At 43.7% G+C, this 18,556-nt stretch overlaps 1 protein-coding gene across 2 annotated transcripts; it reads left to right on the top strand.

Annotated features, from left to right (window-relative positions):
• The first annotated feature begins 2,690 nt into the window (after positions 1-2,690).
• Positions 2,691-8,553, top strand: LOC102943254 (C->U-editing enzyme APOBEC-1). Of its 2 annotated transcripts, XM_043523255.1 has the most exons (6): positions 2,691-4,028; positions 5,302-5,329; positions 5,621-6,021; positions 6,872-6,987; positions 7,681-7,865; positions 7,908-8,553. In XM_043523255.1, the coding sequence occupies exons 1-6, from the start codon at positions 4,007-4,009 to the stop codon at positions 8,212-8,214; spliced, it is 1,059 nt and encodes a 352-aa protein (XP_043379190.1). In that variant the 5' UTR covers positions 2,691-4,006; the 3' UTR covers positions 8,215-8,553. The 2 variants fall into 2 exon arrangements, with proteins under 2 accessions (XP_043379190.1, XP_037750899.1); XM_037894971.2 differs by having other exon boundaries at positions 2,692-4,028; positions 7,681-8,553.
• The last annotated feature ends 10,003 nt before the right edge of the window (positions 8,554-18,556 follow it).

Below are 18,556 nucleotides of genomic sequence, written 5' to 3'. Positions count from 1 at the left end.
TGGCCCCACCCTGTGGCCCACCCCCACTCGGTATCTTCCCCCCCAAAGCCCCACCCATGCTCCACCCCTGGCCCCACTAGGCTCCCTCCCTCAAGACGTCTCCACCCAACACTTGCACCTCTTCACCCGCTCCGTTGAGGCCTCTCCCCCGTCCACCTGCCAGCTAGGTGGCTGGCCACTCACCACTTATACGTGCCTCTTCACCCCCTTCCCTGAGGCCCCCATGCAGATGGAGTGGAGATGGGAAGAGGCGGAGCAAGGGCAGGGCCTCAAGAGGAAAGAGGATGAATGGGAGTGGGGTCTCGAGGTGGAGCGTGGGTGGGCCATGGCCTGGGTGCCCCTTCTGTGGCAGCACACTCCAAAGGCAGTGGGCTGGCTGTTTGGGGAGACTTATCCTCCCCTGGCCTCTTATACTGCCGTCCGTGTTCCCCACTATCCACAAGGCTTGTTACTCTGTCAAAGAAAGTTATTAGGTTGGTTTGACACGATTTTTTTTTGACAAATCCATTCTGACTGATACTTATCATCTTATTATCTTATAGTTGTTTGCAAATTGACTGATAATTATTTGCTCCATTATCTTTCTGGGTACTGAAGTGAAGCTGACTGGTCTGTAATTCCCTGGGTTGTCCTTATTTCCCTTTTTATAGATTGGTACCATATTTGCCCTTTTCCAGTCCTCTAGAATCTCTCCCATCTTTCATGACTTTTCAAAGATAATTGCTAATGGCTCTGATATCTCTTCAGTCAGCTCCTTGAGTATTCTAGGATGTATTTCTGTGGGGAAGACAACATGTGAGAGAAAAGGTCAAGACCTTCTAACCAGATGTGAAGGAAAAAAAGATTTTGGGCTACAGCTGCTACCTGATTTTCCAAAATGAGCTGAGTATTCAACAGAACCCCCAAATAAACACTTTTCTTTCAGAAAACAAAAGCAATTCTTCTCCACCAATGGGATAGATTTAACTGTTTTCTCTTAATATTTATCCCAGCATCACTTCTGTCTTCTCTGGGCTAAGCCTTAGCCAGCTTGGCCTCATCCAGACCCCAGTCTCAGCTAGGCACTGAGAGAAACAAGAGACCTACTGGTCTGATTAAAAAGAAATGTTATGATGAGTTCCAGACACATACTGATGGTGTCATCATCCAAACTATTTCACAGTCTCTTTTCGTGGCCTCACACTGGACAGAAGGAGTGACAGGATGGAGCCTGGTGGTGGCCCACAGATAGCTTCTGCAGAGCAGAGACAACCAACACAAATCTGTGCTATCTTAGAGACAAAAGAATGGAGTCACACTCCACTCGGGACCCACAGACCTTGTGATCCATGATATCAAAGGCAGCTGAGAGAATGAAGAAAATCAGCCTGGATGGACACTTGCATGCCAGTTGAGTTCAGTGGAGCCAGAATGTCACCTTTGATCTTTGTTCATTACCAGGAACGGGTTATCAGCCAAGTAGACTAGAGTTGTCTGTACCAAAAGCCAGCCAGCTGTTCAGAAAAACTGAGAATTCCAGATAATGCCACAGTTATTTTCCCACATATTGAAGTGCAGAACTGAGAGTCAGTGAATATGAGTTGTATCCCTGGTTTTGTCACTGACTCACTGTGTGGCCTTGGGCAAGTCCTTAAGCCTCCTTATACCTCATTTTCCACATCTGTAAAACAGGGATAATACTCCCCTACATTCTATTTTCTACAGGTTCTGCTACCACATTCATCACTGCAGTCTCTGAGCGTCTTCCAGTAACATGATAAATATGAAGTAACATGATAAACATCTGTCGTATATATGGTGTTCTCTCATATACACGTTGCTATGTGTTTATGTTAGAGGAGGTAAGATCAAATGCACCTTAACACCTGAAGCAGAATTTGGTGAGATTTGCTGTCATAGTTCCTAGGACAGTTAATCCTGCAGTCTTGGGAAATCCCCCCCAAAATCTCTGCCTCTTGCAACACAGCAGGGTGTGTGGGAATAAACGCATTAACGCATGAGAGGTGCTCAGGTCCTGTGTTGATGGGGTCCACACAAATGCCTATGAATTCAGCACCTAGCACAATGGGGTCCGATAGCATATCTGAGACAACGAGGTGCTATGGTCACCAGCATAATAATAATGAATCCTCATTATGATTTCTCATTAATCTTCCCCAAAAATAGGATGGTGAGAGGGATGGTAGTAACTGATGCAGTGATGAGCTTCAAGAGCAGGGGCCTATCGCTTTTTAAGAAACCTACAAATACTAGAGATGGAGTGAGAGAGAGAAAAAGAGAGAGACAGAGAGTTACTGTCATCCTGCCCTCCCTCCCCCAGTGGGGCATTGACAGTTTCTATCAGTAATGTACACAGCATCTCCCTGTTACATTTTCCTAACTACACAGGAACTGCACATGAAAACTATGGTACAGTACAGTAGGTGTTGGTTACATATTTTCAGCAGTTAACCTTGCTATTCAAGTATATCTCTAATGGACACTGCCTGTTTGCTCTAGCTCAACCGTGGAACTGAGTCACTCAGAACACAGGGACAATTTAGGGGATACTCCAGGAAATGTTCAACAGTGTCATGAACTCCTCAGGCACAGACTGTATTGTAGATCAGCCCTGGAAACAGATCACTCAGACCCACGTGGGGATGTTGGGAAAGGTGTTTCTCTAAGCATGGTACTGGAATATTTCCCTCTGGTAGCACAGTGACCACGAATCAGTGACCAGTGACCGTGCTGACATCAGGGACAAGGAACTGGGTTTTTTCCTGGATATTGCTCCCATACCCATTGTCATCCTCCATGATCCTCAGAGAAGAGTGTCAAAGGAAACAATGTTGTGCCTGAAAAAACAAACCACAGGTTTCAAGTAAATTCTTTCGCTTCTCCCACCCATGAATATCTTTCTGTCACACAAAGAAACCTCCCTAGAGGCTGCTGGAGGATCCCTGTCCCAATTATAGATGACAGAGTCTCTGCCCAGTTGCCTAGGCCAACTGACAAGTGCCCTCTGCAGGTTGCTCTCTAAATAAGTGCCCTCCATGCTGCCTCCTCTCTGTGTGTTCTGGGGGGTGGGAGAGAATTTCAAGGGCAGTTCTGGGCCTACACTGCCTTACCACGCAGGGAGCAATGCCAGTATTGTGGCAAAGGATATATGATTCCCCTGCATTAAATATTGCCCATCTCCCTTCAATTTCTGCCATACCTCTGGGTGCCTGTGGTAACTCCAATTTGTCACTGCGAGCTGAAAGGGCTGTTTCAAGTCGTGAGCAACAAGCACATGTATTTCCAAAATTACTACATTTTATAGTCTAGAGAAATGGTGGAGGGGCCACATCTTAATAACTGTCTCTCTTGATGCCCATTCAGAGATGTGACTCCCACTGTGTTAGTCACATGGATTCTTAATGACACAAAGACTTCAGAGTGTTTAACCGCGGAATCAGTTTTTGATAGGAATACTGCTGGAATTCCTTGTGTGAGCTTAGAACTGACGTTTTGCTCTAGAAAGGGAGAAGAAGGGTTAAAAGAAGAGGCTTCTGGCTCAGCCCAGAAAAAGAATTTCTTCACATTCCTTAACGAGGGGGGGAGAGATGTTCCCTTCCAGCAGAAATAGCCTAGGAGTTTCTTGGATTAGCCTGAACACTTCATTTAATAAAACAAGCAACTCAAATATCAACAGAGAAGCTATTATTCTCCAAGCCCCATGTATATCAAATAACTTTTATGTAGTTTTTCAAATATAGTAAAGGTGCAGCCAAATTTGTAACAACCTAATGTTATCAGAATACATTAAAATAGTATTATTAAGAACAATTTTGCATCAGTGCTGAGGTCCATCCCCCACATCACTCAGAGCCTAACGTCAGCAAAGAGCTGAATAATCAGTCGCTGGCTGGTGCTATTTGTTTCTGTAATCTCCTAAGTTTCTGTCATCAGGAATAGAAACTGAAAGGGAGAAAAGCACCCTACAAAAAGAAGGTAGCATTGGATGCTGTAGTTAGGGAAAACCATGGCTTCTGGCTGGAAGGGAGGTAAAGATTCAGCATTAGTACATTAGTGCCTGTGTGTGTGTGTGCACATTTGAAATATATACATATAAGTGTGCATTTGTGTGTCTTCATGGCTATATGAATTGATGAGTGTACACATGTATGTGCATCTGTATGACTGTTGTGGATCTATGTATGTAAGATATGTATATTTGGTAGATAAATCCAGTCTATCGCTCTGTGTGTGTTTATACATCTACAGTGTTTTTAGTTACTATCTTTTCAGTAAAGACAAACAAAATCACTGACAGTAAATGATTTTCTTACATCAGTACTAAACAAGTACAACTTACAAAGGAAAAGGTGAGAGAATACAGCAGAGCTGAGGCAGTCTAGGTTACAAGTTATACTAGATAGACATATTGGTTTTATGAAAGTTAAAGCAACAATTATTTAACTTAGTACATCCCATTGGACCCATCTTTCCTCAGACAGTTCCGATTTTTGTGTGTGTCTATGCGTATGGGTTTGTGCCTGTCTGTCTGGGCTTAAAAAATTTGCACCAGTGTAACTAAGTAGGTATATTGGTGCAAAAACCCCACTCCTGTGTCTGGAAGTCCTTTGAAGTCAAGTGAAGTATTTTCACTGATTTCAATTGTAGCCCATAGGGCCAGCCTGCTGACTTGTTTTATTATTATTCTGCCTTTATTTGCTGGTATGCTTGTTTGATTTACTGTATTTTGTATTAGATTACTTTATGTTTGGCTGTAATGCAAGGAACCTACAGGCCTGTATCCTGTATGATTAGCTTAAGCAAGTTAGCATAGTATTGTTAAGTCGGCTATCTTTGGCATAGATAAATGGCCTAACAATCACCCTTTTAGATTTTCGGGGAACTAGACATGTTTACCTAAGAAAGTTGGACCTTGACAGTGACCATCTCACTTCCACTGATTTCCATTGGAGTGAGATGCCTGAATACCTTTGAGGATCTGGGCCTAACTGTATCTTGGGTAATAAAGAGGATTTGATGCTTCACTAGAGGCTTAACATGCAAAGTTAAACAGATCACTGGAAATGGGGTTCAGAAAGATTTCCCCTTCCCTAAGCAATATAACAGGTGGCATGTCAGAGTTACATCCTATTCAGCAGCACTGAACGTGGGTCATCTGTTAGGACCAGGTGGTTATGAGACTCATGCAATTGATTTCTGTGAATACAAAAAAGCAGAGTTGCAGGATTTTGGTTATTCCTGTCTTCCTCTGTATTTCTGCTGCCAGAAGATAGATGATTTTCTAATTATCTTTTCTAATAGGTCACTTGACTGACTATACCATCGAGAGGTGAGAATGACCATTCTATATCCCCAAACCTGACCAGTTCCATCAAGGGTTCCGGAAAGGGGGATGGAGGACTCCAGATAGTCTTTCTCGTTCACTTTTATTCCAAATCTCCTCTCTCTCTCTCTTTCTCTCTCTCTCTCTCGCTCTCTCTCTCTGTCATTGTCCCTCTGTCTATGTCTCTGTGGGTCTGTGTGTCTCTCTTTGGCCCCAGGATTTAGCTATGTGGAACAGGGCTAGTGAAAGTGCCATCAGTGGACATTACATTTTCACAGTGACTTGATCTTGTTTCAGGTGGAAGATACAACCAAAGGAGTTCAAGGACGTTTATGACCCGAGTGTACTTCCCAGAGTGACTTATCTGCTCTATGAAATTAAATGGGGCAACAGCACCAAGATTTGGAGAAACTGGTGCCGAAACAACAGCACCCAGCATGCTGAAATCAACTTCCTGGAAAATTCCTTCAAGGAAAGATCTCTCAATCCTTTGACCCATTGCTCCATCACCTGGTTCCTCTCCTGGAGTCCTTGCTGGAAATGCTCCCAATCTGTGGTACAGTTCCTGAAGACATACCCCAAGGTGAACCTAGAAATTTATGTAGCGCGGCTCTTTAGGCATAAAGACAGACGCAACCAACTAGGCCTGCGTGACCTGGTGATGAATGGAGTCACCCTTAGAGTCATGGACCTCTCAGGTAATTATTCATTTGATTTCAAAGAAGGTGGAAGAATCAACAGGTTTGGAGGACTCAGCTATGGAGCTTTTCATTTCTATGTCATTGATTTTAGCAGGGACACTGGTATGTAGTGACCAAAAGTCATTTTCATCACAGACACCAGCCCTCCATTGAACATTAATTGTCTCCTTTGTCAGGCTCAGCTGAGATGGCAAGGGCTGACTGCAACATGAAGATTGAACTTCTTTCACTATTATTCGTGGTCTCCTGGTAAATCAAACTAATGGGGAGGGCATGAGAGGCTCACTTACACACTCACTGTGGCCTGTCCTGTTCCTGTTCTGAGGATAAATTGCAAATTTCATTCTCAGGTGCCATCAATTCAGCATCTTTTATCAATATCAACATTTATCTCAGCTCTAAACTGTAGCTTTCCAATAGTCTGACAAAGTACATTCACCTGCATAACCCCACAGCGCACTTGTCCAATTTTTTAGAATATGAACATTGAACAGATGTGCCCGGTTTGTTAGCCACATGGTGTATGTGCTGTAAAGTTGCTGACTCTGTAATATGGTAGCACTCTGTTCAGTAAAGAGATCTGGTGATTCCAATACTGTATAACATTTCTCTAAACAAAAGCTCACTGTTACAATGCGTATTATTTTGTCTCTGATATTTACATGGCAAAGATTTGTAAACCTGTTAAAACTTCCTCAGTAAATAAAAAGGAAAAAAAATGCTCTGTCTTAATAGCAGTTACATAACAACTTAATCTTTCTTGAACCATACTGACCTCTCATAGTTGCACAGACAGCCTCTTGACGTATCTTTTAATTTATGTGACTGGATATTTCTATTTCCTCAGCTTACAACTATTGTTGGAGAACATTTGTCAACCATCAAAATGGAGAAGACTACTTGCCTTGGCACCTCACCCCATGGATAATGTTCTTTTTTTTTGAACTCCAGCTTATCCTTCAGGTTAGTAGATCTTTGGGAGGAAAATTTGATCCAGAAGTTATCCAGAGTCATGTACAGATGAGGTATCCAGAGTGCACCACTGTGATATTTCATGGATCTCCTCTGAAGCCCTTGAAATCTTTTCTGGTTCTGAATGGCCAAGTTCCATGGCTGAGCTACATCAGTCAGGTTTCAGAGTAGCAGCTGTGTTAGTCTGTATTCGCAAAAAGAAAAGGAGTACTAGTGGCACCTTAGAGACTAACCAATTTATTTGAGCATAAGCATCCGATGAAGTGAGCTGTAGCTCACGAAAGCTTATGCTCAAATAAATTGGTTAGTCTCTAAGGTGCCACGAGTACCCCTTTTCTTTCTACATCAGTCAGTGACTGATGAGTTAATAGGGCTATTAATATTCCATGGGTCTCCCCTGAATTCTCCCTGGTTCTGGGTGACACGGTTCCATGGCTGGGCTATAACTTGTGGGCAGTGCCAGATGTGTTTATGGTTCCTTTGGACATGCTGGGTCTGAGTTACATGTGAATTGCTCATGGACCTGACATACATTTGTTGAAATGTTGCAGGTGTTTGTATGTTTATAAAGAAATTTCCTATTGTGGACCCTACCCATTAAATATCTGAGTGATTCTAAAGTCACTATGTTTAGTTGTTAACCTCCAAATATTTTTTAAATTCATATTTCGCCTCTCCCACCAGGGCTCCGCAGCCAGTTTACAGATCTGGCCGGCAAGTAGCAATCAGATTCCAAGTTTCAGTCTTATTCGACCAGAATATTGTCATCTAATGCCTCTGCAAAGGGTTGGCACAGAAGCTAGTCATGTGAAGTCATCACATAACTGGCCTGAATCAACAGCCAATCACCAGCAACTGCTAGTGTTTGGGCCTGGACTATCCGCCAGTCACCAGCAACAGCCAATGTTTAGGCCTGGACCAGCAGTCAGTAATCATCAGCCACTAGTGTTTGGACCTGGACCCGTAGCCAATCACCTGCAACAGCCAATATTTAGGCCTGGACCAGCAGTCAGTCATCATCAGTCACTAGTGTTTGGACCTGGACCAGTAGCCAATCACCTGCAACAGCCAATGTTTAGGCCCGGACCAGCAGTCAGTCATCATCAGCCACTAGTGTTTGGGCCAGGACTATCGACTAGTTGCCATCTGCAACCTGTGTTTAGGCCAGAACTACCAGCCAATCAGCGACAGCAACAGGATTCAGGCCTAGACCATTAGCCAATCAACAGCAACAACAAAGTAACAGGTTCTGGAATAGATCCCCTTGGATCTCCATAGGAAATAAACCTCTGGGAGTCCCCTCATAGTTTGCACTTACGTAAACAAGGGGAAACACATTTTAACATACTTCAGGCAATACCCTTGTTATGAATAACCCTAAACATTTATTGCTCCTATGAACAGTTTTGTGAGGAAATAATTGGTGATACTGTGATGTTCTGTACCTCGGGGGAACACCCTACACCCCCATGTTCATCTTTATAAAATGGTTGTGTGGTATCCAATGCAAAGTTTGTCATGTTGGGTGTCTTCGGAAGGCTCATAATGCACTGAGCATGGTTGTTATAGTGATGTTATAGTAATTGTTACAGTAATGTTATAGTAAGTTTATAGGTTATAATTTCATGTATATAGTTATAAGGATGAAAATGTATCCTCATGGCTTAAAGCAAGCCCATACAAAAGCTCTCCAAGAACAGAGAGGCAGTTCACACCTCATCAGGGCATGGTGTGAACTGGGACAAACCCAGCCCAGCCTCACAGGAACAATGGACACTGGCTTAGGCAACAACAAAAGAATCTGTTAGACCCTCGAGGGAGTCACCCCCATCCTTTGGTCACTTTGGAACTGTGATGAGGTAATGCTCACCTGACTCTGAAAGGGGAAAGTGGGGAGGCAAAGCCAAGAGGAAAGAAAGGATGTGATAAAAGGGAGAGACATTTTGCCATGCTCTCTCTCTTCCACCTACATCTACAGACACCACCACCACCAAGCGATTGAAACACTGATCAAAGGGGAGAGCCTGACTGAAAAGTAACCAGCCAGCCTGTGGTGAGAAGCATTTAAGTTTTTAAGGGCATTGAAAGTGTTAAGATCAGCTTAGAATGCATTTTGCTTTTATTTCATTTGACCAAATCTGACTTGTAATGCTTTGACTTATAATCACTTAAAATCTATCTTTATAGCTAATAAATCTGTTTGTTTATTCTACCTGAAGCAGTGCGTTCAGTCTGAAGTGTGTCAGAGGCTCCCCTTGGGAGAACAAGCCTGGTACACATCAATTTCTTTGTTAAATTGACAAACTTATATAAGCTTGCAGTGTCCAGCAGGCATAATTGGACACTGCAAGCCAGAGGTTCCCAGGGTTGCATCTGGAACCGGAGATATTGGCTAGTGTCTGTAGCCAGACAGCCAGCCCCCGCCCCCCCCTCAGACCAGCATTGCTGGAAACACACGGGAGCCAAAACAACAGGGCACTTAACATAAATTCCAGCACAGCCTTTGAAGCTGTGAGAAGCACAGGTGTCCTGCTACAATGTGCCTCTGGGAACATATACAACGATTAGGCTCACAGCAGACAGAGAAGCTGTGACAGACATGGCTCTTAGCCCCTACTAAATAGCGTGATGCACACACCCCAACATCCTAGGTGGGAAAATATTTACCCTGATAAAAGAAGTGTCCAGTAGTCGAAACTTATTGTTTCTCCCTTGCAAGTGTGAACTACCCTTGCGAGAGCTGGCGTCGCCCAGACAGACCAGCCCCAATTTGGCATAAGAAAGGAGAAAGAGAATAAAGGAGTACAGAGGTATAAGTAGGGGACCTACAGCACCATGATTTTTGAGTGCTTTTCACTATCTATCTGCTGGTCAGATAAGTGACAGCCTCCCAAGGCTTCTGCAGCTAAGAGGGTCCCTAAGCCTTGTCCCTTATTCGTCTTTCCGCGGAATTGAGTGACCGATCCTGGCTTGGCACCGCTGGAATCGAGAGATGCAAGGAGGGTAAGAAGCACCCACACCTGATCTCCTATCTTTAGTGTACACATATTTTGAAATAGAGCTCTATACTTTGTTTTCTTTCTTTGGGATTGTGGCTTCAGTTTTGTAACTTGTTTGTGTGTGTAACATCTCTACATTTAAATAAGTAGGCACTAGCAATTTTGTAACCACATGATTAGAATCTAGTTTAATAAATTTTGGTAACCATTGTGCATAAGCCTGACTTGTTTCTCTGGTTTACTGTAAAGCAGCCAACACAATTAAAGAACCTCAGCCGTTTTGGCTATAAAGCCTGGCCATTAGGTGAGAGTACTAAGAGCCTAGCGTTGAGTTGTGCCGCCTCCACGGGGCAAACTCCTGGGGCACCTGTCAGTCAATCCTGGCTGCCCGCTGCGAAGGAGCTCTGAGCTCTAGCAGTTAAAGTCACGGGTGTGGAGAGGCTCTTAGTGCTGCCATTGGGGCACCTGTCAGTCAGTGTTGACTGCCCGCTGCGAAGGAGCTCTGAGCTCTAGCAGTTAAAGTCACGGGTGGTTAGGACCTTGGGGCATCCGTCAGCCTAGCCCGGGCTGCCCGCCGAGAAGGGACAGTGCGTCCTAGCGGTTAAAGTCACGGATGGTATAAACGGGCATAGCTGGCACCTCACCAAACATCCCTGGCCATCGGCTAACAGTGTCATTTGGTTGCAAGAAGCTGGGAGCAGCTTACATGCCAGAGGCTCTGCGTGAACAGCCCAGGAGTGGGGGTTCTCACAGCAGAGCAGGGAAAGGCTGGCTCCCAGAGTCAAGGATTGGGTGACCTAGCAGATCACTGATCCAGACAACACCAAAGAGGAACGTCACTGATGCATATTGATATTCCAAGGCCTGGAAGATTCTTTACTCTTCCAAGCTTATTCCTTCGTGTTATTTTTCAGTTGGGGTGTCCTAGATTTTATTGTCCATTTTATTTGTAAATTTACCTTTTGAATAAAATAAATCAAACATTTATTTTAATGAGCTGCTGCTCTTGTTGTCTAATTTTGCTGTTATTTTTAAGAGTGTGCATTTTTCCGAGCCCTCATAATGATCCTGGCAGTGATAACTAGCTAATGACCTAATGTGTGACAAAAGTATCATATAAGTGGAATTGAAACTAGAGATAGAGACCCAGTACTTGGATTTTTTTTTAAACATATTGATTAATTATTAGTACATTTTTTAATTTTTATTTGTACAGCGCTAACGTTGTGCAAGGTGCATGCATGTGTGAAGGCACTGGGCCAGATTCTTCTCTCTGAGCCTGACCCAAAGCACACTGAACTCAGTGGAAGCCCTTCCATTGATTTTCAGTGGGCTTTGGATCAGGCTCTCTGCTACACCAGTGTCAAACAGTTGAAATCAGTGGATTTAAACCAGTGCAATCAAGAGCAGAATTTGGCCCAAAGTCCCTACTCTGAAGAGTTTACAGTCTAGATACAATCTATGGGCCAGGCCCCAAGACATGCTGAGCACCTCTAGCTCTCATTGACTCCAGCACAGGTGTTCAGTACCACTTAGAACTGCAAGCCCAGCAGATGGAACTCCACTAACTGAATTTGGTCCAACAAGCCTATTGTTACAAGAGGTAATTCACCCTAGTCGAGAGCGCCGTCATGAGATCTATGCCCCACTGCAGTCCCACTTAAGCACTCAAAACAGATCTTAAGGGAGTCTTATATGGTGTTTAGGCTTCTGCTCAGGGATGAATTTCATTCACACTCAGTTAAGGTTAGAATAGAAAATCCAAGAGAGAAGTAATGGGTCAGATCTGATCTCAGTTATAGCAGTCTAAGCCTGGAGTAACTCCTGTGAAGTCAAGGGAGTTACTCTGGAGCCTCCCAGGTGTTACTGAGAACATAATCTGTTTCCGTGGATCCATTCTTTCCATACCTGCATGTCTACCAATGTGATATATGCCATCATGTGCCAGCAATGCCCATCTGCCATGTACATTGGCCAAACCGGACAGTCTCTACACAAAAGAATAAATGGACACCAATCTGACATCAGGAATTATAACATTCAAAAACCAGTAGGAGAACACTTCCATCTCCCTGGACACTCAATAACAGACTTAAAAGTGGCAATTCTTCAACAAAAAAAACCTTCAAAAACAGACTCCAGCAAGAAACTGCAGAACTGGAATTAATTTGCAAACTGGACACCATCAAATTAGGCCTGAATAAAGACTGGAAGTGGATGGGTCACTACAAAAACTAATTTCCCCCTGCTGATACTCACACCTTCTTGTCAACTGTTTGAAATGGGCCACCTTGTTTACATTGGCTTCATTAGCACTACAAAAGAGATTTCCACCCCTTCTTGTCAACTGTTGAGAATAGCCCACTTCTACCTTAACTGAATTGGCTCGTTAGCACTGACCCCCCACTTGGTAAGGCAACTCCCATCTTTTCAGATGCTGTGTATTTATACCTCCCTACTGTATGTTCCACTCCATGAATCTGATGAAGTGGGTTTTAGCTCACAAAAGCTAATGCCCAAATAAATTTGTTAGTCTCTAAGGTGCCACAAGGACTCCTTGTTGTTTTTCCATACACTGACACCTAGTGGACTACACAGGGAGAGTTTAATTCATTTCTAGAGGACTGATTAGATATTGACACTGTGCTGCCCAGGGACCCTCAGCCCCATGGAACAACATTTAGGGACTATAAATCCTCGTCAAGTATGAATTAATACTCCTATATCATGCCCAGATCTACCTTCCCTCAACCTAGACTCTGGATAACTTCTGGATCAAATTTTCCTCCCAAAGATCTACTAACCTGAAAGATAAGCTCTGTTATAGTCTCTGTTGGACCAACCTCTCCCATCCCTCTGAAGGTACCTTTGTCCTCCTCCCACTCCCAGTTCCTCTCCACTGTTGTAACTGCAAAGTTAGGTAAGTTGCTAAGGGCTCTGTCTTCTACCTCCAAAAGAAACCCTTCCTAAGGGCTTCTACACCCCATGGCTTGTGAATCACCTGCATGTGCTTTGTCCTCGCAGGTAACCTATCATCTCAGGAAGAATAAAACACTGAGGGTGCATCTACATTGTAAAGAAAAACCTGCCACTGACCCATGTCAGCTGACTTGGGCTGCGGGACTGTTTCATTGCAGCATAGGTTTCCAGGCTTGGGCTCCAGCCTGAGCTCTGGGACCCTCCCACCTTGCAGGGTCCTAGAGACCAGACTCCAGCCTGAGCCTGGAAGTCTACACTGCAATTAAACATCTCCTTAGGCCGAGCCCCACAAGCCCAAATCAGCTGGCACGGGCCAGCTGTGGGTGTCTAATTGCAGAATAGACACACCCTAAAAAAACTGGTTTCAGAATAAGCAACCGTGTTAGTCTGTATCCCCAAAAAGAACAAGAGTACTTATGGCACCTTAGAGACTAATAAATTTATTTGAGCATAAGCTTTCGTGGGCTACAACTCACTTCATCAGATGCAAGCAGTGGAAAATACAGTAGGATGATTTTATATACACAGAGAACATGAAACAATAAACTGTCATTATAGTGTGCATGGTAACACCCATTGTTTCATGTTCTCTGTATACATAAAATCATCCTACTGTATTTTCCACTGCATGCAGCCAATGAAGTGGGCTGTAGCCCACGAAAGCTTATGCTCAAATAAATTTGTTAGTCTCGAAGGTGCCACAAGTACTCCTTTTCTTTTTTCCTAAAAAAACCTTGCTCTCAAATACATACGGATGGAGTGAATTCCCCTGTTATTTTTCAATACTGTGAGCCAAACTTGGCCCTGACGTGAGTGCATGGAACTCCCATTGATCTCAGAAGGAGTATACATATTTATGCCAGGGCTGAACAGGTTTTTCATTCATTCATAATATATCACGGTATGCAATGGTTTAATGAAAGTGGAGACCTCCTAAAACTCCCACTTGGTGAACCATAGAGATGAGATTAGCAAATCCATCTCTCTGTTAAACCACCCAACAAATCGTTTCATAATCCTCTTGTCTTCCATGCTGCTAAGTGGTGTTTTGATCTGGGAAGAAGCTTCTGGCTAATATGTTAATTACCAGCAATCCCGTGTCTTTGTCATTAAATACGGAATGCTACAGGCCATGTCATCCCTTCTAATTTTAGCCATGGAGAGGATGTAGTGAGGAGAAAACCCAAGTCAGAAGGCCTGATAGACCTCAATGGGAGCAGGAGCAGGCCCTGTTACCACTTTCTTCCCACCTCTTAGGGTCCTTCCTGTTTAAATTAGGGCCTGATCCCAATGGAGTGCTGAGCGCCCTCCACTGCACTAACTACAGTAGAGCTGAGGGTGCTAACACTGCACCTTTCAGGAGGTACTCAGTACATATCAGGAGCAGACTCTGAATGCTAATGTAAATCATGGGAATTTCTACACCATTCCTTCTCCAACAATCCTCCCGATGAGGCTTGAACCTAAGAATGGAAGGGAAGCCAGTGAAGTACTGCAGAGAGGTTATCCCTCTTCACAGATGGGGCATATCTCCACTGATGTCCTGAATGGCCCACTAATCCCACAGAATTTCCCCGGGGGCTTTAAAACCTCAGTGGGATTAGTGGGCCATGGTCCCTCCACAGCCAAAAACCGGTGGACAATGCCATCCTCAAATAACACACATGCTCATCACAGCAGTGTCTCCAGAAAGCGAGAAGAGACCTATCGGCAGGACTTTGCTCTTGTTGACAGACTGGTTGTGCATCACTGTAGCATGCGCACTGAAGTGTTCCTATCTTTACACCACAGCAGCACACAGATTGACAGGCATGCTTCCAGGACCACAGTTAGTGGCCAAAATAATATTAACGGAGGGCCTGGTGTTTTCCATGCTGGCTCCCAAGTGTCAGGTGCCTATATATATGAGTGGCTGCTGCATTTGTATTATTATTTATTCTTTGTATTACCATAGTGCAGTGGTCCCCAAACTGTGGGGCATGACCCCCAAAGGGGGTGTCGAAGAACATTGGGGGTGGGAGCGTGGTGGGCCGGGCCAGCCCCGACAGGAGGCGGGGAGGGAGCTCCAGCCCTGCCCCACCCTGCCCGCAGTTCTGCTCCAGCCCCACCCCCAGCTGCAGCCCTCAGCCTCGGCATGGCTCTGCAAGTGGCCAGGGGACCGACTGCTCGCCCTGCCTCCACACCCGGCTTTGCCCTGCCACCAGTTTTGGCCCCCATTACAGCTGTCCATCCCCGATCCTGGCCCTGGCTCTGGGGGGGGGGCATAGAGAGGGGGAAAGGGGGTTGTGACCCTCAAAAGTTTGGGGACCACTGCCCTATATGCTACTGCAGTAATATGTGTACATAATATGCCTTGTGAGGTATCATATGAAAGCTAATAACATGCTGGTTATTAATATCATTGTAAAATGCATGTGTTAATGTTATATGCGACGTTATGAATTTCCTCTGTATGATGTTACGAAAACATGTGTAAGACCAGACAGAGTAGCCTAGGTAAAGGTGGTAAACATGTGAATGTGGGTTTACCTCAATTTACATATTAGCAATAAATAAAGCCATTGAACTAAACTATCTAGGGTTATCCTGATCCTGAACTGGAAAGACAGAGAATAAACATGGCTCCAACACCCCAGAAAGACACATGAGACTGATTCCACAGGAGGTCTTCCTGACTTATAAGACAAAGACATCCCTTTGGGAATATAAGGACCAGTGAGAGACTTCGTCTTTATCCTTCACCTTCACTAGACAAAGAAACCAAGCTCTTTGATCTCTATGATGAGCCCTGGCCAGGCTGAGAGGTAAATAGCTGAAAAGAAGACTGTGGGTGAAATAAACCATTTGAACAAGTACTGTATCTGGTTAGATTGTTTTAGACTTTTAGATGCATGTTTTCATTTTTATTTGCTTGCAACCACTTCTATCTTTATGTTTTTTACTTGTTATCCCTCAATCCCTGCTCATTTATTAATAAATTTGTTTTACTTTTACTAGTATTAACCAACTCAGTGCTGCATTTCAAGGGAAGAACATAAGAATGGACATACTAGGTCAGACCAAAGGTCCATCTAGCTTAGTATCCTGTCTGCCAACAGTGGTCAATGCCAGGTGCCCCAGAGGGAATGATCAGAACAGGCACTCATCAAGTGATCCATCCTCTGTCGCCCATTCCCAGCTTCTGGCAAACAGAGGCTAGGGACACCATCCCTGCCCGTCCTGGCTAATAGCACTGATGGACCTATCCTCCATGAACTTAGCTAGTTCTTTTTTGAACCCTGTTCTTATCTTGGCCTTCACAACATCCCCTGGCAAAGAGTTCCACAGGTTGACTGTGCATTGTGTGAAGAAATGCTTCCTTTTGTTTGTTTTAAACCTGATGCCTATTAATTTTATTTGGTGACCCCGAGTTCTTGTGTTATGAGAAGGAATAAATAACACTTCCTTATTTACTTTCTCCACACCAGTCATGATTTTATAGACCTCTGTCATATCCCCCCTTAGTCATCTTCAAAACTTAGTCATTTTCAAAGCTAAAAACTCCCAATCTTATTAATGTCTCCTCATATGGAAGCCGTTCCATATCCCTAATCATTTTTGTTGCCTTTCTCTGAACCTTTTTCAATTCCAATATATGTTTTTTGAGATGGGGTGACCAGATCTGCACACAGTATTCAAGATGTAGGCGTACCATGGATATATATAGAGGCAATAAGATATTTTCTGTCCTATTATCTATCCCTTTCTTAATGATTCCCAACATTCTGTTCGTTTTCTTGACTGCCGCTGCACATTGAGTGGATGTTTTCAGAGAACCATCCACAATGACTCCAAGATCTCTTTCTTGAGTGGTAACAGCTAATTTAGACCCCATCATTTTATATGTATAGTTGGGATTATGCTTTCCAATGTACATTATTTTGCATTTATCAACACTGAATTTCATCTGCCATTTTGTTCCCCAGTCACCCAGTTTTGTGAGATCCTTTTGTAGCTCTTCGCAGTCTGCTTTGGACTTAACTACATTGAGTAGTTTTGTATTATCTGCAAATTTTGCTGCCTCACTGTTTACCCTTTTTCCAGTTCCTTTATGAATATGTTGAATAGGACTGGTCCCAGTACAGACCCCTGGGGACAGCACTATTTACCTCTTTCCATTCTGAAAACTGACCATTTATGCCGACCCTTTGTTTCCCATCAGTTACCGATCCATGAGAGAACCTTCCCTCTTATCCCATGACTGATTACATTACTTAAGAGCTTTTGGTGAGGGACCTTGTCAAAGGCTTTCTGAAAATCTAAGTACACTATATCCACGGGATCCCCCTTCTCCACATGCTCGTTTACCCTCTCAAAGAATTCTAGTAGATTGGTGAGGCATGATTTCCCTTTACAAAAAACATGTTGACTCTTCCCCAACAAATTATGTTCATCTATGTGTCTCATAATTCTGTTCTTTGCTATAGTTTCAGCCAGTTTGCCCGGTACTGAAGTCAGGCTTACCATCCTGTAATTGCTGGGATCACCACTGGAGCCTTTTTTAAAAATTAGCATCATATTAGCTATCCTCCAGTCATTTGGTACAGAAGCTGATTTAAATGATAGGTTACAAACCACAGTTGGTAGTTCTGCAATTTCACATTTGAGTTCCTTCAGAACTCTTGGGTGAATACCATCTGGTCCTGGTGACTTATTGCTGTTTAATTTATCAATTTGTTCCAAAACCTCCTCTAATCACACCTCAATGTGGGACAGTTCCTCAGATTTGTCACCTAAAAAGAATGGCTCAGGTTTAGGAATCTCCCTCACATCTTCAGCCATGAAGACAGATGCAAAGAATTCATTTAGTTTCTCTGCAATGGCCTTATCGTCCTTGAGTTCTCCTTTAGCATCCTCGATCATCCAGTGGCCCCACTGGTTGTTTAGCAGGCTTCCTGCTTCTGATGTAGTTAAATAATTTTTTGCTATTACTTTTTGAGTCTTTGGCTAGCTGTTCTTCAAATTCTTTTTTGGCCTTCCTAATTATATTTTTACACTTCATTTGCCAGAGTTTATGCTCCTTTCTATTTTCTTCACTAGGATTTAACTTCCACTTTTTAAACGATGCCTTTTTGCCTCTGACTGCGTCTTCTACTTTGTTGTTTAGCCAGGCTATGTGATAGGATGTTAGATGGGGTGGGATCTGAGTTACTACAGAGAATTCTTTCCTGGGTATCTGGCTGGTGAATCTTGCCCATATGCTCAAGGTTCAGCTGATCACCATATTTGGGGTCAGGAAGGAATTTTCCTCCAGGGCAGATTGGAAGAGGCCCTGGAGTTTTTTCGCCTTCCTCTGTAGCATGGGGCACGGGTCACTTGCTGGAGGATTCTCTGCTCCTTGAAATCTTTAAACCATGATTTGAGGACTTCAATAGCTTAGACATAGGTGAGAGGTTTATCGCAGGAGTGGGTGGGTGAGATTCTGTGGCCTGCATTGTGCAGGAGGTCAGACTAGATGATCATAATGGTCCCTTCTGACCTTAATATCTATGAATCTATGAAGCTATATAACCTGAACATGATGCAAAGGTGTGGATAGACCT

This window comes from Chelonia mydas, chromosome 1 (assembly GCF_015237465.2).
Source record: "Chelonia mydas isolate rCheMyd1 chromosome 1, rCheMyd1.pri.v2, whole genome shotgun sequence".
Lineage (NCBI taxonomy): Eukaryota > Metazoa > Chordata > Testudines > Cheloniidae > Chelonia > Chelonia mydas.
The sequence above is the reverse complement of the archived record's forward strand: the minus strand, read 5'-3'. Positions and strand labels throughout refer to the sequence as shown.

What these genes read in the sequence shown, in the direction of transcription:
- LOC102943254 (XM_037894971.2), top strand. Translation starts at nt 4,007, where the DNA reads ATGGCTTCTGGCTGGAAGGGAG. An exon ending in ACTGACTATACCATCGAGAG is followed by an intron (nt 5,330 to 5,620) that starts GTGAGAATGACC and finishes ATCTTGTTTCAG; the next exon opens with GTGGAAGATACAACCAAAGG. An exon ending in AACTCCAGCTTATCCTTCAG is followed by an intron (nt 6,988 to 7,680) that starts GTTAGTAGATCT and finishes CTCTCCCACCAG; the next exon opens with GGCTCCGCAGCCAGTTTACA.